This window comes from Protopterus annectens, chromosome 14.part0 (genome assembly GCF_019279795.1).
Source record: "Protopterus annectens isolate FY-2018-M chromosome 14.part0, PAN1.0, whole genome shotgun sequence".
In the NCBI taxonomy this organism is placed as follows: Eukaryota; Metazoa; Chordata; order Ceratodontiformes; family Protopteridae; genus Protopterus; species Protopterus annectens.
This window is the reverse complement of record NC_056748.1, coordinates 1142757520-1142783732: the sequence shown is the minus strand read 5'-3', so window position 1 is coordinate 1142783732 and position 26213 is coordinate 1142757520. Positions and strand designations below refer to the sequence as shown.

The following is a 26213-nucleotide window of genomic DNA, read 5'->3' as shown; positions in this document are numbered from 1 at the left end:
GGCTGTTTGTCTTTAATACATATAACAAGAAGGCTGGGGTTTTCATTTAGATGCTTTAATACATAGAAGTACATTCGGATGGATAGCGGCATCATAAAATACGAATGAACTAGTTATCAGACGGTGCTTGCATATATACACACACACATGTTCACATCTCAACAGCTAACTAGAAAATATCAGTCAGGCTCGCACGTGCTCAGTATTTATACACTTGTGCAAGCCCTTTGATAGCTTCTTAAAGGTACATACACACTCATTGATCTACACATCCTCCCTCTTAACAAGACTGCCCTTTATACAAAATAGCAGGGACAGACATGCATAACTATGTACATCAGAAACAAAACTCAATGTTCACGTTCCGGTTGCTTCATATCTATTGCAGGGTTTTGAGATTCAACCATATCTCATAACAGTTGGAACTAAATTTAGCAACAGGGACAGTCTGCTGTGCACACCTCTTATCAGGAACTTCTGGATTCGTCACAGGAATGGGAATGTCCTTTAGAACTTCCTCTGGAATTGGAACACTGCACAACTCACTCTGAGATAAAGTGTCTTTCACACAGGCTATGTGCTGTGCTATAGGCTCAGATACCAGTAGTAAATGCCTCCGATTCTGCCTAAAGATTGCTCCTTCTGATTCCAAAATATACGATCTCAGCTCTGGACAAATATTCTTCAGGACACCAATCCGATCATAACCTTTGGACATATGTATCCTTACCACTTCTTTTTGTAATGGATTGAACGGTCTGCTGGTCTTATTGTAGTAGAACTCCTGGGATAGGCATTTCTTCAACAGATTGTTTTTCACTGATCTGCTGTTCTTAATACATGGAACCAGCAATTAACTACTGATTGGTAATGTGGTTCTGGTTTGTCTAGACAGAAGTCTCTCAGCAGGTGAACCAAGATGTTTATCACGAGGAACGTTTCTTAGATTCAAGAGATTCAGGAAAACACCACTATTATCTCGTTTTGACTTCTCAAGTAACTGTTTTGCATTTTGAACTGTGCGTTCTGCCAAACCATTTGACTGCGGGTACTCAAGGCTACTTGTGACATAAGTCCCATTCTTCAAATGCTCTCTGGTGCTGCTCTAACCAAGACCAATATACATTTTTGTGTGTCAGCTCTCTAAGTGGTGTTAAAGTTGGCTGAAGTCTGGAATGAACTTGCCTAAGTAGTTGACCATGCCAAGAAAATGTTGCAAGGCTTGAACATTGTCTGGAGCTGGCATCTCGAGAATGACTGCTAGCTTTGAAGGGTTTGGTTGTAAGCCTGAATTCGTAACTAAATTACCCAAATAAGGAACTTTGTGTAGCCTGAATTTGCATTTCTGTGGGTTGAGCTTAAGATTAACTTGACGTGCCCTTTCTAGAACTTTTTTTAAGATTGTCATGTTCTGCTTTACCATTATCTCCTACTAGTATGTGGTCTACTATAACAGCACAAGGATACTAGAAAAAAAGTTGCTCCATTGCACGCTGAAAGACTTCACTTGCAGAATTTATCCCAAATGGCATTCTCAAAAACCTGCACCTGCTAAACTGAGTACTGAAAGTAGTGAGAAGAGAGGATTTTCTGTCAAGCTGAATTTGCCAAAATGAACTCTCTGCATCTAAGAGAGAAAAAATACTGGCATTTAGGCAGAGTCTTCTTCGGCTGTGCACACTGGATGATGCGGTCTTTTTAGTGCTTTGTTCAAATCTCGAGGATAAATGCATATTCTGATGTCATCTGAGCTTTTCTTATGAGGTACCAACATGTTTCATAGGTTGGTACTAGGTTATCGGCCCTAGGGTCTATACAAGCCTAGCCATAACAATTCCCTGACTATTTCTTCCCACAATATTTACTTCCCTGGACCCCTGTCTAGCAGGGCGACTGACGTGATCCCCAGGGTGAATTTCCTATCTCCCATCCAATCGTCAAGGTTCCTTTTGAAGAGGAGACAAAGAGGCGCTCTGCTTGACATGCATGGGGAGTCTATTCCAGAGTCTAGGGACTCTCTGGGTCAGGAACGTATCCCTCCAGCATGTTTGTTCATTGTGATGACAAGGTTTAGATTCCTAGAGCGTGTGGCTCTGAGGGATTGGGATTTCTTTAAGTGTAGCATGTCCAACAGCTCTGGGTTTGACATGGCCTTGTATGTTAAGCAGAAATCGCCTCTGAGTAGACGATATGTGACAAAAGTATAGCTGGAGTTTTTTTTACATGTTCAGCATAGGGCATCTGTTTTAGGCCTGTGATTCTTTTAGTGAGGTATTTCTGCTGCCTTTCCAGTTGTTGCAGATGTCTTGAGATGTACATACCAAATGGGGCGTCGTATTCTATAATGGGTCTAATGAGGGATGAGTACATTGGGACAATGACCTACTTTTTTCTAGAAGATACCCATTCAGTTGGAGTTGCAACTGGACAAATCACACCTTGTCGCACCATTTTATCTAGCTCTGCTTTGACTCTGTCCTGCATGAATACTGGAACTTTTCGTGCTGGCCTGATAACTGGACTGATCTCGGAGTCTAACTTCATGGAGTACACACCTGAAAGTTTGCCTAGTTTGTCTTGGAAAAGATCAGCATAGGTAGAAAAAAAAATGTGCTGGGCAAAATTAGAGCAGTGGACTTTTAAGCTAACATGGTGGACTTCCTTATTAAATGAAAGCAGTCCCATTTTCAATGCATCTCTGAACCCTAATAATGATTGGCGGTGCCTCTTGACCACATAAAATAATAAGTCATACCTTCTTCCAGCAGAGAAACATGAAAGCTCTACTGAGCCTTCAGTGTGAATTTCTTCAACTCCATAAGCAACAAACTTTGCATACCTTGCCAAACCAAGCCTTTCACCTTCACACACTGTAGCAAATGTTTCTGCTAACATACCATTGCACTTGGAACCTGTATCAACTTTGAACTCTGTGGGTTTGCCATTTATCCGAACAGTACAAAATACTTCATTCTTTGCCCTTAAATCTACTGCATTGACGTTTCATAAGCACCGAGACACCATTAATATAAAGAGTAGGTTTGCCACTGTCTAACTGATCAACTTGTTCCCTCTTAAAGAATGTGGGCCTTTTGATTTATAAAACCTTTTGAAATTATTCCATTATTGCATTTGTGGGATTGCTGACCAAAAGCTAAACATGTCTCCCTTCATGACTTCCACCACAATTACGACAGTTGGCAATGAAACTAGGTGAGCATGCACCCCAACCCTTGTGCCTGTTTACTGACTCACTCTTATGCTTCACCGAGATTGTGCAACTTCTAGAATTTGCTAGAAAGTTCTGGGGTTTACCAGTAGGTGCTGCAGGGGTTACAGCTGCCGCCATGTGCTGCAAACTATCAACATAAGCTTTATCACTGTACTTTCCACAGCTGTTCTCATTTCTAAGCATATTTGTGTGATTTTCTGTGAGCTCGTATATCTGACAAATCTTAATGGCCTTATTCAAAATTAAATTACTGTCACAAAGTAAAATCTCTCTCACAGCATCATCATTTATACCACACACAAGTCTGTCCCTTTATCAACTCATCCCTTAAGTCACCAAATCTGCAGTTTTAGCTTTATTTCTCAGGTCAGTTATATATGCTGCAAAAGTTTCCCCAGGCTTTTGATTCCTTGTGTAAAATAAGTGCCTTTCCATTGTAACATTTGTCTGGGGGTTACACATTTCTCTAAATTTACATTTTAAGCACTCAGGGTCCTCCCTTGACTCAGCTGGTACAACAGTACAATGGTTTCCCCCCTCGCCTGTATAGGTAGAAGGTGCATACACAAATGAACGTCCCCTTTCTGACCCAGCTAAGTTAAGTAGAATAAATGCCTTTCTACAATCATCTTCGAAAATGCAGCCTGTATGAAAATGTCGCACTCTTGCTCAGACACTTTCCAGCTCTCAGCAATATTACTGTCAAACAAGTGTACTAGATTTTCAAAATCCTTCTGCCATGCCCACAAAGTATACACAAACACACTAAAAATATGGCCCTTGTAATTATGTATGAGCAAACTGTGCTGTGAGCTTGTAATAACATACAAATGCACAATAAACTCTTCGAAATACTGTACTGTGCGAAATATGCTTTGTAATGGCTGCATTCTGCAAAATATGCCTTGTAATGGCTGTAAGTTTGCGAAATAGCTTTACTGTAACACTGCAGAAACATGCAAACACTTTATACACTTCTGAGAACTTGAATATCTTTGCTTAATACAAAAAATCTATGCTTTGGGAAAATGCAGTAATTTCCCCTTATTGTATTAATTTTATGCGATTTGGACTTTATTTCAAACATTTTCAGTAATAATTTGAAAATGTTTGTCAGTATCATACCTATCAGTTTATGTGAATATCATTTAGAATGTTCTGTATGCCTTGTTTCATATTTTGCGAAGAAATAGCGCTCAGCAAGTTTTAATATTTAAAATTTGTTTCTGACCTGTTTTGTGAAGTTTGCACATTTCAAGGATGGTTTACTCCTGTATCTTCCACCAACTCTAAGCAAGTGCCTCAAATCATTTTAGCCATGCCACCTCTAGCTTCATGCCCTTTTGATATGCCGGTTCTGACTCCATGTCCTTAAGACATGCTAGTTCTGGCACCATGGCACTCATTCGTCTGTAATAGATATAACAAGAAGGCTGCGTTTTTTGTTTAGATGCTTTAATGCAGAGAAATGCATCAGGATGGACAGCAGCATCATAAAATACGAACGAACTAGTTAACAGACAGAGCTTATATACATACATGTTCACAACTACAAAATGGCAGTCAGGCTCATACATGCTCAGTATTTATACACTTGTGCAAGCCCTTGGATAGCTTCAGCTTCTTGCAAGAAGGACCAAAATGTAAATTACTCATGAAAGCAGATAAGAATTGTTCTTATTCGTGCCTATTATGTTTTCTTGTACATAACAACTGAGCATCCTAATTCATTTCTAAGATTTGATACAGACAAAATGCCTTTGTATAAAACTAAGTATGCATTATAACTCTATAAGGTATACATTAATGTATTTGGTAATCTATTACATCGAACTCAAGGCACCATAAAAGTACATAAATGTGTACTGATCTGAAGCAACACTAGGATATACTCAATCCTGCAGACTAGCTTATACTACATTCTTAATAGACATCCCATTAGAATTACATGACACATGTAATTCTATCTGGCTTTGCTACACTTGGAAACCAAATGAGATTCCGTATGGTCAAAGTTCAACTCAAAGTTAACTCCCTAATCACTATTTTATATAAGAAATCACTATTAGGGTGGTTTCTAAGTGCGCACTCTCAAGGACTCATTCGTTTTGAGAGCTCCTTTTTCATGTGTTACCACAGTGTGTGTGCATGTATATATTATATGCGCGCACACACGCATTTGATCTAACAAATGTTTGATCAATACACATAATATGGATGAAAATTTAACATTCTTGAAAGACTGACAGCAAAGGAAACATGCTTCAGGGCATAACTTGTAACCTGCAAATCAAGAAATCACTGCACCTCCTGCTAATTATATATATACTAGCTCTGAGACCATCCACTAGTGGGAAAACGGCTGTACAGGCAATCTTACACCAGCACGTCAGCTAGCTGTTTCGCTATTCATCTGTTGCAAACAAAAAAGCTATTAACATACTGCAATTTCAATTTATATGGCTGAACCCATGTGTGTGTGTGTGTGTGTGTATATATATATATATATATATATATATATATATATATATATATATATATATATATATATATATATACACACACACACACACACACACATATATATATGGGTCTACTGTATAAGCAGTAGACCCTGGGTTACGTGAAAGTGCACTTTCGCGAAACCCACTTCAGTGAACGAGCTACTACTGTCTTTAGTGCAGTAGTTACGGACCTTAGGGTTAGGGTGCGGGTCATGGTAAGGGGATAGCTAGTAGGGCTATCCCCTTACCATGACCCGGGACCTAACCCTAAGGTCCATAACTACCACACCACAGTGGAGGACATAGCATGTTTTCCTGCTGTCCTCCACTGTGGTACGATCCATTCATAGAAGCTGAGTTCACGAAAGTGCACTTTCAAATAAGTGCACTTTCGCGTAACTGAGCAGTCTACTGCTCTTTTTCGAATACGTGGTATTCGATGAAAAGCAGCAGACCCATATATATATATGTGTGTGTGTGTGTGTGTGTGTGTGTGTGTGTGTGTGTGTGTCTGTGTTTGCGCGCATGTCAGCACGCATAGCAGGTTTGCCCTCCCACACAAACAACACTAATGAGAACGTTATACATGAGTTTGAGTTCTCATCCATATGAAATCAGTGAGTTAGTTCATCTCCAAGCTATAACTTGGTGTGTCACAACAGCAGTCCACTCACGTCTAGGTTAATTGCTAACTGGGACAACTAGCTTTTCTGTCAACCATGAAATGGTTAAAGTTAGCATCACAGAATGAATAAATGGAAACATTAATAAGGGGATTTGGGATATGGTAGGTTTCTACTTGATTTTTGCACACTGTTTTTCGCCAATTTGAACAGTAATCATCATATATTTTTCATAAAAAAGCCACCTGAATGAAAGGCTTGTAATTCAGTGGTATTTCCCATTAAAGAAATAAGCAAACAAGATTGCTTACCTAGGAAAAGTACAGTCTAGGCCTGGCAATGTCTCATACTCCCCATAGCCACTAAAACCAACCAGATCCATACTATGGGTTCCATTTGTGCAACATTCATGTTTCATCATTGCATTTAGCACGGCAAGGTGGAGCTGTGGCGAATCTGCATCATCCTTCCATGTCTGCATGGCCTCAAGTGCTTCCACTTTTACAAACTCTCCAAAACTAGCACAAGGCTCCTTCCCAGCACTGAAGGCTTCTTTAGCCTTTTCCAGAACATTTATATAAAATTGACGTATAGTTTCATTGACAACTGGGCTAATTACTTTCCCTGAACTGGAATATGACACAGGTAGGTGCGCAAGGTGTCCTCCAAGCTTTATAGCTTGGTTCTTCTCAGACAAGGCTTCCGCATCCAACAGTCCATGCTGACAAGCTAATTGAAACACAGGGTTCTGCTTGGAAGGGCCATGAATCCAATTGGCTCCTATTTCTACTAATCCTTTTCCTACAAAAAAAAAAAAACATACATATGAAGTCTTGATACAATTTAAGTACCACAGAAAACTGCAAATTCATGAGCTCTTTAAAGTTACCAAGTAAAATACCACCATCAGTAAAAATTTGAAACTCATGACTACAAAACATATCACATCCCATACTGTATTGTCCTCTTATATCATCTGTATACACTTTCCATGTGAATGGTGACTACGGCATATGAGCTCTAAGGAAATGAAAGTTATGTACTTAGCATGACCATAGAAACTTGTCTGATTTTCGTCCAGTTCAACACATGGATTGTCTCTACCAAAATAAGCCTTAGCAATTTCTGGCAATGGCTTACTGTATTTAAGATACCAAAATTTAATGAGTTCAGAAAGCCATCTAACAATGGTTATCTTAGACACTTTATGGCCCAGTTTTATAACAAAAAAAAAAAAAGTTTGCATGATTTTTAACGGAACCACTACTAAATCCCGAAAACCCAAACTACCGACGCCCAAAATCCCTAGACCAAATACCCGAAACACTAAAATACAGAAACATCAAAACCACGAAATTCAAACTACCGAAAACTACACTCAACATACACCACACACATACACACACCTTCCCCCAGAACACAAACACACAGACCTAAGCTATAGACAAAGGGGGGAAGCCCCCCTACTTAAATACTCTAACTCCAAGGTCGCACTACATACACAAACACACACCACCACACACCAACATTCCCCTCGCACACACACATCACAGTCACAACACACACTTACACACTAAACCCCTAACCAACACATTTAAACATAGATACTTACCTGACCTTCCACCATACCGCAACACCAGAAGAGCGAATGTCAAACTCCCGATGATCGGGATTTTGAAATTCGTGCTTCTGGTCTTTCGGTAATTAGGGGATTTGGCTATATAGTCTTGAAAGTTTGAAATTCGGTATTTCAAACTTTCGCGATTATGTAGTGCCCCCTTTTTAACATAAATTTGGTTCTGTCCACATAACCCTCGTAGTGAAGAGCCATGCAATGTAGCAACTACTCCCTAGAATTTATAAAAGGATTGAAAACAAGTGAGTGCATTACATTGTATTAGACTAGATTCTATTGTAACTTTTGGTATAATGGTAGGGTTAGCCCCAGGAGATACTCTGTCATTATGAAACACCAACAGAGGTTCAACAGAAAGAGCATAGCACTGTGAAATCCTTCTGATGTAATGACTACAAAGAAGGAAGTCTTCCATGTCAAACATTAAATCTACTGAACCAGCAGGTTCAAAAGAAGCCAGAATCAATTGCTGCATAACAAAGTACAAGTCACCTGTGGGTACCAATCCTACAGCAGAGGCCTTGACAAAAAAGTGCCTCTGAGGAATGCTTTACCTGCTCTGAGCAAGGTTAATGAATGTAAATACTAACCTTGATGAAAGTAATAAATGGCAGCCAATGTCCTTTAATGTAAGAATAATGGAGGTCAGTTTCATAAATTTCTTTAAATATTCTGGAAATGAAGGTTAGATAGTTACAGTACTAAGTCTGTGTTGTCTTCTTCTATCAGGCACAAAGGATGGGTTATCGCATCTGATTGGATCAGACACTAGCACCTTTTTCAAACTCTTGGATTCAGGGCTCAGGGTCTTCTCCTACCCATAATTCTCTCATCTCTGCAGTACCTCAGATTGAGTTTTCCTGCTTGCACCTTATACCTCTCCAAAAGACAATACAAAGGGAGGAAGATAAATAGCATCAGGAGTGAGAAAACAGCTCAAGGCTTAATAATAGACAAGGCCCTGGACTGGTCCAATTCGGCCAGTGAATAACCACTTGTTGAAAATTTAGATAAAGGGGAAGGAGGGAGGGGGACTGCGCTGGATGGAAGGAAACACTAAATCTAGCATTATATTAAGTAAATAACTTTCGTATGCAAGGTTTCTTTTCTGTCTATCTCAATTGATGGGACAGATTTTCCCAGCTACTGATAATCTGGGGTGATCTCATGGAAAGATATTGGAAAGAATGGTGGAGCTGACGGACGCATGGGATCCAGACTGCATATCCAGCTTACAGTAATAAATAGTGTGAACAGCACACCAAGTGGTTGCAGCACAAATCTCATCTACTGGGACTTTGGCAAAGTAGGCTGCAGAAGCTGCAACCACTTTGGTTGAATGAGATCTTGGTTTGTGAGGCTCAGATAGACCCTTTTCTTTCTAAACAAAAGTAATACAATCAGAAGGCCACCTGGACAATGTGACTTTTGAAATGTCTCAATCTGGTTCATTAAGAAAGAAAGAAAAAGGTCATCTGTTTTCCTAATGCCCTTAGTATGATGCAGGTAGAATCATAACTGGCTGTGAACATCATCAAATGCAAAGTACAGTCAGGAGAGGCCTTAGGTCAACTGGTGCCCTAGGCAAAAGGGCTCCACGGCACCCATCACCACACCACCCGGTGACCCCATCCTGGTCTACCTACACCAAATAAACACTGAAAAAGCGTCCCTGCTAGAGGGACACCCTAGGCGGCTGCCTAGTTGGACTATGCCTAAGGCCAGCTATGGGTACAGTCCCCTTTATTATAAAGTTTGGGAAGACAACTGGTAAATTAACAGACTAGTTAAGGGCAGCTTTTGAGGCCACTTTAGGAAGAAAATATGGATTATTCCAAAGAAATACCCAATCCTTATGAAAGGTCAAATAAGGAGGTTTGCAAGAGAAGGCACTCAGAGTCTCCTAGTTGATATAATGGCCACTAGGAAAACAGTTTTTCAACACAGAAATTTCATTTCTGCTCACACTTCTGGTTCAAAAGGAGGGTGGAGTAAAGCCTGAAGCAACAAAGGTATACCTCAAGAAGGAATTAGAAGTTATGTACTTACCATAACATTCCATCTGAGTAGGTGGATTCATTTGTCTGCAACCTGTGGGTTATGGATCCGATATCGGATCCAAACCGGCATTATTATCCAGCTATGGATCCGAGCTCCTAGCTCCTCCCCTCACCCATAATGCCCTGCTCTCCCTACATGACCTCAGATCGAGTTTGCCCTGAATAAAAATACCCTGGAAAGGGTAACACGTAATATGCAGGAAACTGACAAGGCCAGGGGGATAGGAGGGCGGGATGGTTGCAGACAAATGAATCCACCTACTCAGATGGAACGTTATGGTAAGTACATAACTTCTAAATCTGAAGTAGGAGATTAATTTGTCTGCAACCTGTGGGTCAGAGTCCCCAGCTACCTGAATCTTGGGCGGCCGTCATGGAAGGATATTCCGGAGCACCGCGGAGCCAAAGGATGCTCTACCTCTAGATGTGATATCCAGCTTGTAATGAGAAATAAAGGTATGAGATGAAGCCCAAGTGGCTGCTGAACAAATGTCATCCAGAGGAATCCTAGCCTTAAAGGCCGCTGAGGTAGAAACTGACCGGGTCGAATGGGTGTAGACTCCCTCCGGTGCGGGCCTCCCAGAAGCCTGATAAGCTAAAAGGATACATTGCAAAATCCAGCGTGACAAGGAGACTTTGGAAATTGGCTTACCCAGATTGAATTTGGCAAAGGAAATGAACAACTGGTCGGACTGCCTATGACCAGCTGTCCTGTTAAGATAAAAACGAAGCTGCCTGTGAACATCCAAGGAATGCAGCTTGTATTCATCCTTGTTTTGGTATTTAGGAAAGAAAACAGGGAGGTTAATGGACTGATTAATGTTTGCTTCTGAAGCTACCTTAGGAAGAAAGGAGGGATTGGTCCTGAGGTATACGCGGTCTGGATGGAAGACCAAGTAAGGAGGCTTCATGGATAAGGCTTGAAGTTCCGAAACCCTTTTGGCTGAGGTAATGGCTACTAAAAAGTCAGTCTTGAGGGATAAAAATTTAAGATCTACTGTGGCCGCAGGTTCGAAGGGGGGAGCGGTCAAGGCCTGGAGAACCAAAGAAAGATCCCATGGAGGAACCGCTTGCTTGATAGGGGGTCGAAGGAGAAAGGTGCCTTTTAGGAAGATTTTACACAATTTGGCAGACATAAGAGGTCCAGAGTCATGACCAACATGATAATGAGAAATGGCCGCGAGCTGCACTTTGACTGTGGAACTACTGGCACCATCATTAAAAAGAGTAGTTAGGAAGTCTAGCACCAGAGGAAGGGGAACGGTAAAGGGATCTAGACCTTGACGCTCCGCCCAAATGGAGAATCATTTCCATTTACTGCGGTAAACTTCCCTGGTAGATGGTTTATGAGCCGCTACCAGGATGGCCTTAACGGGGGACGAGATACCGGGAGCCCTAATTAGGAGTGGAACTGGAGCAGCCAAGCAGTCAGCTTCAGGTTGTCCAGATTCGGAGTTGGTAGGTTCGATGGGTGCGATATCAGATCCGGAATGGGATCTAGAATCCAAGGTGGATTCACCGAGTGAGACCTTAGGTAAGGGAACCAGATCTGTCGAGGCCAGAATGGGGCAATGAGGATCATTCTGCACCCCAACCGAGAGGCTTTCTGAAGAACTTGGAGCATCAGATGCAAAGGGGGGTAAGCATAAAGAAGATCGGGAGGCCACGCATGCACCAGAGCGTCTCTTGGGGAATCCCCTGGAGGAGGGATTAGAGCGAAAAAACTGTCGCACTTGGTGTTTGAGGGAGATGCAAAAAGATCGCAACAAGGAGCTCCCCACCGTGCAAAGATACGTTTCGCTATTTGAGCATTGAGAGATCACTCGTACGGGGAGAGAATGGTGCGACTGAGCTTGTCCGCAAGGATGTTGGACCGACCTGGAATATGCGTTGCGATGAGAAAGCAGTTGGTGGAGATCGCCCATTCCAACACTCTCATGGCTTCTCGACATAAGGGATAAGACCTGGTTCTCCCCTGTTTGTTGATGTACCAGACCACCGACATGTTGTCTGACTGAATCGCAATTGTTCCCAGGGGAAGAAAGGCCTGAAGTGCTCGCAACGTCAAGAGCACTGCTCTCATCTCCAGAACATTGATATGCAGGGAGGTCTCTGAGTCGCTCCACGTGCCTTGGACCATCCTGCCTGCAAAATGCCCCCCCCCACCCGAGGCGGGAGGCGTCCGTGGTCACCGTGGCGAGAGGGGGAGAAGCACAAAAGGGGCGGCCTCCGTGGAGATCCTGTGAGTGGAGCCACCACAAGAGGGACCGCTTGCAAGCCTTGCTGATCGCAATGGGATGATGCAGAGGTAGAGCAAGGTAAGACCACTGAACTTGAAGTGTCCACTGAAGGACCCGCATGTTGAATCTGGCGAGTGGAAGAAGAGATATTGCTGCCGCCATGGACCCTAGAGCCCTCAGGACCAATTCCGCCGGAACAGAGCTGGAGTGGAGGATGGCCCGCACCTGGAGTCGCAGATTCTGAACTCTGTCGGCTGTGAGGAAGGCTCTTAACTCCCTCGTGTCTAATCTGGCACCTATAAAATCTAACAACTGAGAAGGGGCCAGGTTGGATTTTTCTACATTTATCGTGATGCCCAGGCGGGGAGCTAGATGAAGAAAGGAGTCTCGCGCCAATGATAGTAGATGCCTTGTTGGGGCGGTAAGAAGCCAGTCGTCCAGGTACGGGAAGACCTGCACCCCCTGAAGCCTCAGGTGGGCGCAACCACTGCTAATACTTTGGTGAACACCCTGGGGGCTGTGGTGAGACCAAAGGGAAGGACCCTGAACTGGTAGTGACTGGCTCCCAGCCGGAAGCGAAGAAACCTCCTGGAGCGTCTGTCCATTAGTATGTGGTAGTACGCATCCTTGAGGTCTATAGAGCACATCCAGTGATTCTCTCCCAGAAGGGGGAGGATGGATTGCAAGGTGACCATCCGGAACTTCTCTTTGGGAACTGCCAGGTTTAACAGGGACAGGTCTAAAATAGGTCTTAAGTCCCCCGTCTTTTCTGGCACTAAAAAGAACCTGGAGTAGAACCCTGATCCGATCTGGTCTGGGGGGACAGGCTGGGTGGCTCTTTTCCCCAACAGATGGCCAATTTCTGCCGAAGCGGCCTCCCACTGACCGGGTGGAATGTCGGGGAGGGATTTTAATTTTGGAATGTGATGAAAGGGGATCTTGTATCCTCTGGATATAATGCGGAGGACCCAGCGGTCTGATGTTATGGACTCCCATGCCGCTAGGTGCTCGAACGTCCCCGACTGCCTCCAGAGTGGAGCAGTCGGGCAACCCCTCAGGGCTGCTGCGAGGGCCGTTCAGAGAAAGGTTCTCTGGACCCAAAATTCCTGGGAGCCCCTCTGCCCCTGGGGCGGCGTCCTCCCTGTCCTCCTCTGCCACGGAAGGACTGGTTGTCCGGAGCGGGTTGGGATTGCTGCGACTTGTGGAACCACATCTTCTTCTGGCCCTTTTGGTTCCTAGAGTAGGACCTCTGGGGCACAGAGAAGCGGATTCCGATGGCAGACGGCGTCTTCCTGTCCTTTTCGCTCTGGGTCAAGGTGTCGCGAACCGTTTTGCCAAAAAGGGCAGAACCATCAAAGGGGGCGTTCGCGAAGGACGCCTTGAAGGGCTCCGTGAAATCGCAATGACGGAGCCAGGCCTGGCGTCTAGTGACTAGGCCTACTCCTGCAGCTCTAGCGGCTCCCTCAGTAGCATGGGACAGCAACCGCATAGAGGTATTTGTCACGGATCGAAGAGTGGCCATAGGGGTGGAGTGCAAAAGCTTGTCCTCCTCCGACATGGACTCTTGGGGGGATGCAGCGTATTCTTTAATAAGATTGCGCTGCATCCTGGTAACATGTGCCAAGTAGTTGAGCGCCCTCACTGAGAAGGTCGCAGAACTAAACATTCGCTTCCCCAAGCGGTCCATCATCCGAGACTCCTTCCTTGGAGGATGGACTGAAGGACTCTCCTGTGCGAGTTCCTTCTTGGTGGCTGCTGCCGTCAACATGGCATCTACCGGAGGCCCCTTACTCCAATGGACACGGTCTGCAGGGGGGCTAAGGATTCTGTCTGGCCTTTTGAGGATTGGCTCCACGGTGTCCGGTTCCTTCCACGCCCTGGTGGTAAGGTCCACCAGGGGGTCGGCAGGAGGGGACACCCAAGAGGTAGAAGGGCCCGCTTTGAATGCCTCCAAGAACACGGACTCGTCCGAGGAAGACTTGGGGGCAGACCACCCCCCCCTTATGCGAAGCATTTCCATGATGTCTCCAAAGGAGACATCCTCGGGGGGGGTGATCTTGGGGAGCCTTCCCCTTCCTCCAAATCCGTGTCTTCAGTTAAAGACTCGGGGGAGTCTATGTGCCTCCTTTTACACGTATGCTTGCGAGGGGCTTCCTCGGGGGGGCTGTCCGAGGAGGCCTCGCAAGCAGTGTCTTGTGCCAAAGGAACAGCTTGGGGCACTGAAGCGGGCTGTCCCAGTGGCCGGATGGTGGAAGCCTGGCCCAGTGCAGATGGAGCGCGGGAAGGAGCCGAAGCAAGTGCCGGGGGTCCGGAAGCCCTCAACAGAGCCCTCTCCACTACATCAAAAGCCGAGGGGGAGCCAGCCCCGACCAAAGGATCCGAAAGTTGGCTCCCCCGCGGATCCGAAGAGTGGATCAGAGCCGGCCCCAAGACACTCGGATCCGAGGGACCAGTGCGCTCCGACACAGACGGCGCCGAAGGCACACTGAGTCCCCCGGATCCGAAGCTCGGAGCCAGGCTCCGAGAGGTCGGATCCGAAACACTCGAGGGCAGGGGCGGATCCTAAGTACCTAGTACTATCGGCTCCGACCCACCCCCGGCTCCGAAGCTGCCTGGCTCCGAACCCGGGTAGCGGGTCAGAGAAGGAGCTATAGGCTTGAAAAAGGGGGTCGAGCTCCCCCCCAGAGGGGGGGGGGGCAGGAGCACTCCCATCTGCATCTGGGCCTGGATGAACCTTCTCATCATCCGGTCCAGATCGGCATCAGAAAGGCTATATGTGGATCTCGAAGAGGCTACCGAGGTAGGCCTTGAATGCCTCCTTGATAGCCTCGACGGAGATCGGGTCTCCTCCTCCTCAGGCCCCAGTGAAAAGCAGACCGGAGACCGGAGCCGAGGGGGGGGGGGGAGAGCCAGCAGCCAAGGAGGCCGGAGGAGAAGCCCGCTTAGCTGGCGGGGCCGAAACGGAGGTCTCGGCCCGCCGCTTGTGGTGCTTCTCTCTCCGGTCCTTTTTTCTTGCCTCTCTCTCCTCCAACCTAGCAGCTGGAGGTTAAGTCCCAGGTGGAGGAGGGGGAGCAGGCGAGGAGGGAACCGTGGCCACGGTACCCACCACAGGAGCGGGAGCCGAAGCCGAGTCCGGGGGTAGAAGTCCCGCCAGGACCAGCTTCGACCTCCGCTCCTTCAATGCCCTGGGGTTGAACCCTGCACAAATGGAACATCCAGAAGTGAGGTGCTCAACCCCAAGGCATCGAACACACCGAGTGTGGCCATCAGCAGGGGAAAGCTTATGGCCACACTCGGAGCACTTGGAAAATATTGCCTTAGGGGCTTCAGACATAATAAAGACTTTTTTTTTTTTAACCAAAAAAAAAAAAAACAAAAGACAGAAAGTAGTGCTACACAAGCACACAAACAAGGCCCCAAACAATACACACACACACAGAAACTCCGACCAGCGAGGGGAGGGGATAAACTTAAAGTTTAAAAATTAAAAATTTTAAACTGAAACTATCAAAAGATAAAAGGGAACCTAACACAATCACTCAACTCTGACAACAAATTAAGAAAATAAAGCTTTTTTTTTTTTTGGATTTAAACAACACTTAGCTGAAGAGCTCAAGATCCAAGACCTGGTCACCAGCGTGGCAAACTAGATCTGAGGTCATGTAGGGAGAGCAGGGCATTATGGGTGAGGGGAGGAGCTAGGAGCTCGGATCCATAGCTGGATAATCATGCCGGTTCGGATCCAATATCGGATCCATAACCCACAGGTTGCAGACAAATGAATCTCCTACTTCAGATCTGGAGCTTTCAATGATGGTGGTGGTGGGGTCTGAGAAGGAAAGTTACCCTTAATCAGGCTTTAGAGAGTTTCAAAGATGCGATGGAGCTCTGTTTTTCTCCCACATGAAAAGTAGATACAGCTGCTTACTGAGAGATGGTAAAAGTGCTGAAAAAGGATCTAAGCCTTTAGAAGAAGCCAAGATAGCAAACCTCTTTCATTTACTTATGTAAACCTTTCTAATGTTTTTTTTTGTTTGTTTTGTGACAATGATAAAATTTGAATAACTATCATGGAAAGCCTGGCATCCCTGGCCATCATTGGAATTATAGGAACCATGTGGTTAATTTCAGGACTTTCAAGTCTCAATGAGGCTGATCAGCTAGGTGAGATGGAACATTTGGAAGAGGGTTCAGCACCCAGGGAGGGCATTTCAGATGAGGCCAAAAAGGGAATCAACCTACTGGGGCCCAAAACAAGAAAAAAGAGAATCACTACTGCCTTGCACCAAATGGCTTTCTGAAGAAACTTTGTCATAAGGGGAAAAGGTTGAAACATTTACAAGACACCCAGAGGCTAATTGTGAACTACTGCATCCTTCAGTGATTATCCATCTCAGGGCATCAGGGCAAAGTTGCTGCTGCACTTGGTGTTCAGATGGGCAGCAAAGAGTTCACAGCAAGGTTAGGCCCACTGACTGAAAATCATAATTGCCATTAATAGGTTGAGGGACCATTCATGAGTCAAAAAAAGAAGTTGTCTTACCATAACGTTCCATCTGTATTGTTGATCCTCTTTCAGTCATTACGTATGGGTATCGGTTCCGACCTCGGAACCGAGACGGCCATTTTCCAAGCTTGCGTCAACTACAAACTCTTGAGCTAAACTCTTACCCATAATCCCCCCCTCTCCCTGTTACCTCAGATTGAGTTTGCAAGTCAAAAGAAGGTAGAGGCTACCTTTGGCCACATGACTTAAGAGAACCGGATGGTGAGATCCACTAGAAGCCACAGGAGGGGGAAGGAGGGAGGGTCGTAATGACTGAACCAGGATCAACAATACAGATGGAACGTTATGGTAAGACATAACTTCTTTATCTGATATTGTTAATCCTCGTTCATTCCTTACTCATGGGACAGAGTCCACAGCTACCTATATTCCTGGGAGGCTCTCATGGAAGGACATTCCTGAGCACCACAGAACCAAAAGATGCTCTTCCCCTGGAGGCCAAATCCACTTTGTAATGACTGATAAAGGTATGAGGCGTAGCCCAAGTTGTAGCTGCACATGTGTCATAGTTTCATAGTATAGTACTAGGCTATCTGCCCTGGGGCATTTGTAAGCCTAGCCATAGTGATGTGGCTTTTGCCACCCCATGAAATGGTACAAAAATGTACAGAATAAATCTAGAATAATGTGCCTCTGTCTAGTAGTGACACAATGAAGGTCCCCTTATATAATAGAATTAGTTTACTGTGCCACTGTCTAGCAGTGACACAGATGTGACCCCGGGGTAAACTTACGATCTCCCATCCACTCATCAAGATTTCTCTTGAAGAGAGTCAGTGAGGGGCTCTGCCTATCTGAACTGGGATCCTGTTCCAAAGCATGGGAAGCCTCTGGGTTATGAATCTATCCCTCCAGCATGTCCTATTCATACTTGTGCCGAGGTTTAAGTCTTTAGCTCTCGTGGTCCTGATGGATTTGGATTTTTTGAGGTGGAGCATGTCCATCAGATCCTGATTGGACATGGCCTTGTACATCAGGCAGAGATCACCTCTGAGCAGGCGGTATGCTACTGAATAGAGCTGAAGTTTCTTTAGTCTGGCAGAATAAGACATATGTTGGAGACCCTTGATCCTTTTGGTGAGGTACTTTTGTGGTCTCTCCAGCTGTTGCAAATGCCGGGTGAGGTACATACCAAATGGGGCATTGTACTCAATCATGGGTCTGATGAGGGAGGAATATAGGGATACAATGGCATCCTTGGATCTGGATGTGAATCCCTTCATGATTAGGTGTGCAAGGTAGAATGTTTTTCTAACCACTTTGGCAACGTGGGTGTCAAATGAGAGGTCGCTGCCTACTTGGGTCCCTAGGTCTCTGATTACTTTTTCCGTACTCAGTGGGTTGCTGTCTATATGATAATTTGTGGGTACTTTGTTTTTTCCAAAAGGTATGACTATACATTTTTTTGCATTTAGTTTAAGGCCGTGACTACGGCACCAGTTGTCCGTTTCAGTGAGGCCTTTCTGTAGGATGTGTGTGTCTGCTGGTGTATCGACTATGGTGTCTAGTTTGCAGTCATCTGCGTACTTTGTCAGCCACAGCCCTCCCACGTTTGCTTTAACATCTGAGAAATAAATGCCGAACAAGAGGGGTCCCAGGACAGATCCCTGTGGGACACAACTTGTGACTGGCTTTGAGTCCGACATTGCTCCAGCGATTTTAACTTTATGGGTTCTGTCCTTTCACCAGTTTGCAACCAATCTAGTGACATAAGGGTTTACTTTTAAGCTGTTTAGCTTATCTATGATGCCTGAGTGGGGTATTGTGTCGAAGGCCTTAGCCAAGTCCACGTATGCTGTATGGACTGCTTTGCCCTCATCAATGGCTCAGTGACTGTTTCGAAAAAGTCAACCAGGTTTAAAAGGCAGGATCTGCCCTTTACAAAGCCGAACTGGGTGGGGTCAAGTGTCTGTAGGTCCCCTATGTCTCTGTTTATGAGTTCCATAATGATTCTTTCCATAGCTTTGCAGACCAGGCTAGTTAAGCTTATGGGGCGGTTGTTTCCAGGGTCTGTAGAGGCACCACCCCCTTGTGGAGTGGGACCACTGTTGCTGTACGCCAGTGTTCAGGTACATATCCCGAAGTAAGGCTAAGGTTAAATAGCATTTTTATGTGTAGGTTTAGCTCCTCTTGGAGTTCACGTAACACGCACCCCGGGATACCGTCAGGTCCCAGTGTTTTTTGCTTTGTTTAGGGCGGTTCTCACTTGGACATCTGAGATGACAGGGAGATTACATTCAGCTGGGATAAGTATTTCTTCTTTTGGGGGTGAAGGAGGGGAGAAATTTGCACTGAACCTGTCAGCCAGAATGTTGGCAATATCTGTGGGTTCAGTGTATTTTTTGTTGTTGTGAACCAACTCTGAGCATATCTGAGGGTTTCCGCCCAGGTTTCTAACATAGCTGAAGAAGGCTTTGTGGTTATCTTTAGTGTCCTTAGCGATTTTTCTCTCAAAGTTTGCCTTGGATGTTTTTATGAGAGAACGTAGTTTTCTGCTAATGTTGATCCGATGTCTTCCCTTCATGGGATTTCGCTCTGACGTGCAGTAGCTTCCTTCTTTTGTTATACAATTTGTTTATGGCTGAGGTCCACCAGACAGGACGCTTACATTTGGTGGAGAGGGACTTGGATTTGTTTGGGATTGCATGATCCATGCATTCTTGGAGATGTCCATAGAAAGCATTTGTGAAGGATTCGGCATTGTGGGATGTGGTATCCACTGGCACAGTGGGCTTAAAGGATACCATCTCAGTCTTAAGAAGAGTGAAGTCTGCTTTTGAGAAGTTTTTCACTGTGGTCTTTTGTGCTGGGGGTGGAGGTGGGATATGTATATCCAGGGTGATTAGTTTGTGGTCAGATCTCACTAGTGAGGGCTATACTTCCGGTGTGGAGCATTTTGTCCCCATGTTTGTGATGATCAGGTCTAGTATATTATCTCCCCTAGTGGGAGAGGTGACTAGTTGTTCCAGTGCATTTGAATTTATGAATTCCAGGAACCTTTGGGCTAGGATATTAGGGCTAGAATAATGTACCCAATCTATGTTTGGGTAGTTGAAGTCTCCCAGTATGATGGTATTTTGTGATACATTCATATCCTCCAATTTCTTCAGGAAGGCAGAGTGGGGTTCTTCAGATTGGGAGGGTGGTCTGTAACATGCTACCAGTTGTATAGCAGTTTTGCCTATGGTTAGTTGCACCTGTATGGTCTCTGATGCTTCATGTGTTGCTACTAACTTGGAGGTGTGGGTGTCCTTTATGAATATGGACACTCCCCCTCCCTTTGTGGTTCGGCTCGGGTTTTGGGGCCGAAAAGCATGATACGAGGTATAGCCTGGTAGCGCTGGGGTGCTCTCAGGAGCCTTGAACCAGGTTTCAGTTACTGCACAGACGTCGATGTTCTCCATGCTGAGGAGTGCATCAAGTGCCTGCATCTTGAGATTTAGACTTCTGGCGTTGAGCAGCATTACCCTTAGTTTTTCCATTTTGTTTTCTAAGGAGGTGGGTTTGTCTTTTGAGCCTTGCCTAAAAAGGCACTATGGGGGTGGCAAGAGCCTTAGCCAATATCCGGAAGCCCAGTGGTGACAGGTGTAAGCCATCCCTTGCGAAGCAGCGTGGCTTGTCCAACATATCATCCCAGGCAGACAGACATTGGATCCCCTTAGAATGACACCAGTACTTGAGCCAATTGTTAAAGCTGATCATCTTGTCTTTGTATTGTGGTATCATTCTTGGTGAGGGCAAGATGCTGCTCAGGGTCAGGGTCATACCAGCCTGGGCTACATAATCGGAGAGCTCCTCTATGTCTCTTTTCATGTAGTCTAGGGAGGTACGTCTCAGGTCATTCACACCAGCATGGACAATGATGGAGTCATATTTGTACTTGCTTTGGAGTGACGTGAGTGAGTGTGTTATGTGGCAGATCCTAGCTCCCGATAGACAGCTCACAGTCACCTTCTCCTTGTTCAGCCTGGTCAGGGGGACAGTGTATCTGACTATGGAGTCACCTATTACTAGTGTATCAGGAAAGGTGTTTGGCCTTAAGGGCTGCGATTGGTCGACACACTGATTTATTGAAGTATGTGTTGCATGTGTTTTGTTTTGAGGTGGTGGATTTTTGGATGTCTGCTTTGGGAGCCTCTGTTGTTTTGGTAAGTTTTTTATTAGAGCCTCCGAGTATGTCTTTGTGTCTTTATGTGTTTGGTTTGCAGTTGTGTTAGGTCTATGTGGGACTGGGATTGTTGTGTGTGTGGTTGCCATCTCCTCCTGTATGGTCATGCCAGCCCTGAGTTGAGAGAGTTCAGCCTCCAGTTTGGCTATATAGTTGCATCTCTCACATGTATTTGTGTTTGTTGGGAGGAGGAGAGGGTTGTCTGTGTACATGAGACAATTGTAGCATTGTCTCAAGATACCCAGATTGACCAGCTGAACTGGAGACGACGCCAGTAATCTACCACTCGACATGCTAGAACAGTATAAGGGAGTGGTATACCTTTAAGGGAAGTGGATATTCACAGGGGTGGTAAGTAGATGTAGTGCTTTACTTAGTACGAGAGTGCTTACTTAGTAGAAAAGTATTGAGAATAAGTGCTAGGCTTATACTACAGTGAGTAGTCTGGTTTTACTAAGAGTAGAGCTTCCTTAAGGGAAAATTTGAAGAGCAGACTTGGCGGAGCCAGAAAAAGTTTAACCTTGTTTATCCGGCGCTGTGCTATGCGCACGACTGCACAAAGCCGTGCAAACGCGGATTTTAAACAGTGAACTACAAAAGAGCTAGAAATGGTCCCAAACAACCAATTACTACAGCTTCTTGTGCTGAGGTCACTTCCCCCAAGGACAGGTAGGCTGCTCAAGGCTCCCCACTCCCACTGGTGAGCAAAGAAACTTCCTTCTATCCAAGTAAGGTAATGGACAACACAGGAACTACACCACAGCCCAGAATACAGCAATGCCTGTAAACTGGTCTAAACTAGTCAAGGAAGGCGGGAAAACAAGGATTATTTTTTTGTTTTTTTTGGTAGAAACACACAGAAAATGCAGAAACAGTGATAAATTAGCTACACAGGCTAGCACACTTTAGTGGGCAGCCTCCACAGTTAAATTAAACAAACAAACAAGCAAACTTTCGATCAAATTCGACTAAAATGTAACTAAGTGCACATTTTAAAATAATGTAGCAATCAGTTAAAAAACAGTTCAGGCTAGTTCAAGGTAAGCTACAGAAGCTATTTCAAGTGAAAAAAAAGCAAAGATACTTAAATCCAGAAGGTAGTCGCTTTTCTGAGTTCCCTGCTGCTACGACCACTCTGTAAACCCACGTGGAGCTTGTCTGAGCAGTATAGCCAGTTAAAAAGTGCCCAGAGGCGGATTTTAAACAGTGAACTACAAAAGAGCTAGAAATGGTCCCAAACAACCAATTACTACAGCTTCTTGTGCTGAGGTCACTTCCCCCAAGGACAGGTAGGCTGATCAAGGCTCCCCCACTCCCACTGGTGAGCAAAGAAACTTCCTTCTATCCATGTAAAGAAGCTCTGGCATGGAAGGCAGCAGATGTTGCCACCGACCTTGTTGAATGAGCTTTCATGGTAGTAGGCAACGGAGTATTACACTGTGTATAAATGAAGGTCACACAGGCCTTCAACCATCTTGCTAATGTGACCTTAGCAACAGCAGATCCTAATCTAGGTCCAGAATAGGCCAAAAATAACTGGTTAGATTTACTAAAGGACCTAGTCCTGTTTAAGTAAAAACATATTTGCCTGTGGATATCTAGGGTATGTAGGCAATACTCTCCTCTATTTGAATGATTGGGAAAGAAAACTGGCAATTCAATGGTTTGATTAATGGACATTTCAGAGATCACTTTTGGCAGAAATGAAGGATTAGTTCTTAAAGACTCTCTATCTCTATGAAAAATCAAGTATGGACTCTTGATACATAAAGCTTGAAGCTCAGAGATGCATCTGGCAGAAGTAATGGCGACCAAAAACAAGGTTTTCCATGACAAATGCTTGAGGTTGCAAGAAGAAGCTAGTTCGAAGGGTGGCATTGTCAGAGCTTGTAGAACTAATAAATTTCATGGTTGAATAGGTTCTCTAAAAGGTGGCTTCAGATGATTTACACCTTTTATGAAGGTCTTGCACAATTTGTGAGACATAAGAGAGGAATCTTGGACACCCTCATGGAAATTAGAAATTGCAGCCAGATGAACTCTAATGGTAGAAGCCGACAGATCCAATTGGAAAAGGTGGGCCAGATAGTCTAGTATTATTGACACTGGTGCTGAGAAGGGATCTACTTGTTTATCTTTCAGCCAACAGGTAATTCTAGTGGAAGACTTATGAGATGCAATGAGAATGTCACGTACTGGTAAAGAAAGATCATTCTGCCTGGCAATCAAGGGAATTGGAGTAGCCAAGCTGTGAGGTTCAGGCTGTTCAAGTTGGGATGAATCAGGTTTTGTGGATGCGAGATCAGCTCTGGGGTTGGACGGAGAATCAATGGCCGATCTAGTAGGTGAGGCCAAAGGAAGGGGAACCAAATCTGATGATGCCAATATGGTGCTATGAGGATCACCTTGCTCTTCAACCGATGGGCTTTCTTCAGAAACTGGGGAATGAGGGGAAAAGGTGGGAATGCATAAAGAAGACCAGAGGGCCAATCGTGGACTAGAGATTCCCTGGGTGACTGTCCTGGAGGGGGAATCAGGGTGAAGCAGTTGCTGCATTTGTAGTTGGATGGGGATGCAAAGAGGTCGCAGCAAGGACGGCCCCAGCGGTGGAAGATCTCCGCCGCTATCAAGGGATTCAGGGACCACTTGTGAGGTTGTAGAATGCACCTGCTGAGTCTGTCTTTTATCATGTTGGAACTCCCGGGAATGTGCATTGCTAGAAGAAAACGGTTGGTAACCATCGCCCATTGCCATATCCTCATGGCCTCTCAACAAAGGGGGTAAGATTTGGTTCCACCTTGCTTGCTGATGTACCAGACCACCACCACATTGTCTGATTGAATCGCAATCGTCCCAGATGGCAGCAGGGGATGGAATGCTTGCAACGCCAGAAGCACTGCCCTCAGCTCTAGAACATTTATATGCAGATGGGACTCCAGTTCAGACCAAGTACCTTGGACTGTCTGTCCATGACACAGCCCCCTCACCCCATCAGAGAGGCGTCCGTGGTCACTGTGGCCTTGGGTTACTGGAGGGAGAAGGGGCGAGACCATTGTGACAGATTGTGTGTCATCCGCCAATTTAAATCCTGTTTGCACCTGTGGGTTACTCGAATCTTGGCTAAAAGAGGAAGCTGAAAAGGATACCATTGGGTGAGCAGTAGCCATTGTAGAAGCCTCATATGAAGCCTGGCCAGGGAGACAATGGTGATGGAGGCTGCCATGGAACCCAACAGCTGTAGAACAGAGTGAGCTGTGGATCTCTCCCTTGAAAGGATTGGAATCAGTTGTTGCTTTATCCTTAAAATTCTGTGCTCTGGAATGGCAGCTCTGCAGTTTTTTGTATCCAAGATAACCCCTATAAATTCTGTCGACTGAGATGGGGTGAGATTGGATTTTTGCCAGTTTATGGTTATACCTAGCCTTTGTGTAGCGAGGAGAGAGTATGCCAGGGCTTCTTCCAGTAGATGTCTGGTGGAGGCGGAAATGAGCCAGTCGTCTAAGTATGGAAACACCTGGAATCCTTGAAGTCGCAAGTGAGTTGTGACAACTGCCACGCACTTTGTGAACACTCGGGGGGCTGTAGAGAGTCCGAAGGGCAGTACTCTGAACTGGTAGTGACTGGCTCCCGCATGGAAGTGCAAAAATCTGCTTGATGGCCTGTCCACTTTTATGTGGTAGTATGCATCTTGGAGATCTATCGAGCACATCCAATCATCTTTTTCTAAAAGCGGGAGGATAGACTGTATTGTGACCATCCAGAATTTTTGTACTCTCACAAACTTGTTCTATACACTGAGATCCAAAATTGGTCTCCAGTCCCCGTTTTTTTTTTTTGGCACCACAAATAGTCTTGAGTAGAATCAGGATCCTATCTGGTCTGGAGGGACTATTTGGATGACTCTCTTTCTTAGCAGCTTTTCTATCTCTAGGGCTGCTTCTTCCCTCTGACTGGGTGGAAAGTCGGGAAGGTTTTTGAAGGGACAGGACAAATATCGAAGGGGATATGATAACCTCTGGTTATGATCCTTTGTACCCAAGAATCGGTGGTGATGGTTAGCCAGGCAGAAGGGTACAAGGAGAAACGACCCCCAACCATCTCTAGAGGAAAGGAGTTGGGCCGCTCTTCAGGAGCGCTGGTAGGATTGGCCAGAGAAAGAGTGCCTGGAACCCTGGTTACACGGAACCCCTCTGCCCCGAAAGGAGCATCTTCCCTGTGAGTTTCCCCCTCTGCCTCTAGGGGAGAACTCGGCCTGTGTGTCATAGAAAGAACCCCGAGATTTCTTGAACCATATCTTTCCACTCTTTTGGTTTCGTGAGAAAGCACATTGAGGGGAAGAATAATGGACACCTACGGCAGAAAGGGTCTTACTATCCTGTTCATATCTGGCCAGTGTGCTTTTAACTTTGGGTCCAAACAATGAAGAAGCCTCAATGGGAGCATTAAGAAAGGAAGCCTTAAAGGGTTCCGCGAAACTGCACAAGAGCATCCAGGCGTGTCCTCTCAAGACCGCAGCTGAAGCCACCACTCTAGCTGCTCTTTCTGATGCGTGAAATATCAGTCACATAGAGGAGTTAGATATTGACTCAATGGTGGCCAGCTGAGAGGCCACTTTGTCACGGACCTCATCAGACACGGCACCAGCCAAGGTTTCAGAGAGCTCAGAAATCAGATCCCTTTGAAGCCTGGTAAAGTGTGCCATATATTTCAGGGACCTGACAGTAAAAGTCGCTGATGCAAAGGTGCTCTTCCCTATCCTGTCCAGGGCCCGGGACTCTTGTTAGGCGGATGGACAGTCTGGCTTTCTTCTTCTGCCAGATCCTTTTTTGTTGCGGCCGCCACCACCACAGCATCCACAGGAAGACCTTTTGACCAATGGGGATCCATAGCAGGAGGGGATAAAATCTTATCTGGCCTCCGGGGAATAGCCTCGACGGTGTTAGGAGCCTTCCACGCACACTGCACAATGAGCCGGACAAGTTCATTGGCAGGTGGAGTAACCCAGGAGGTAGGGGGCCGAGCGCAAAAAGCCTGCAGGAACACAGACTCCTCAGAGGTCAGATTAGAGGGCTGCCAGTCACCTCTCTGTTTAAGGATTTCGACGATATCACCGAAGGATACCTCAGAGGGTGACTGAGGGGATCCTTTCCCCTCATCAAAGTCTATGTCTTCAGTTTGGGACT

The 26213-nt window shown here is 45.4% G+C and overlaps 1 protein-coding gene across 2 annotated transcripts in view; it reads right to left on the bottom strand.

Annotated features, from left to right (window-relative positions):
• LOC122789461 (peroxisomal N(1)-acetyl-spermine/spermidine oxidase-like) overlaps positions 1–26213 on the bottom strand; it is a 474880-nt gene that overhangs the window by 343126 nt on the left and 105541 nt on the right. For both annotated transcript variants that reach the window (XM_044056939.1, XM_044056936.1), the window contains exon 3: positions 6671–7160. In XM_044056939.1, coding sequence (XP_043912874.1) covers positions 6671–7160 — 490 coding nt within the window. The remainder of the gene's footprint in view (positions 1–6670; positions 7161–26213) is intronic.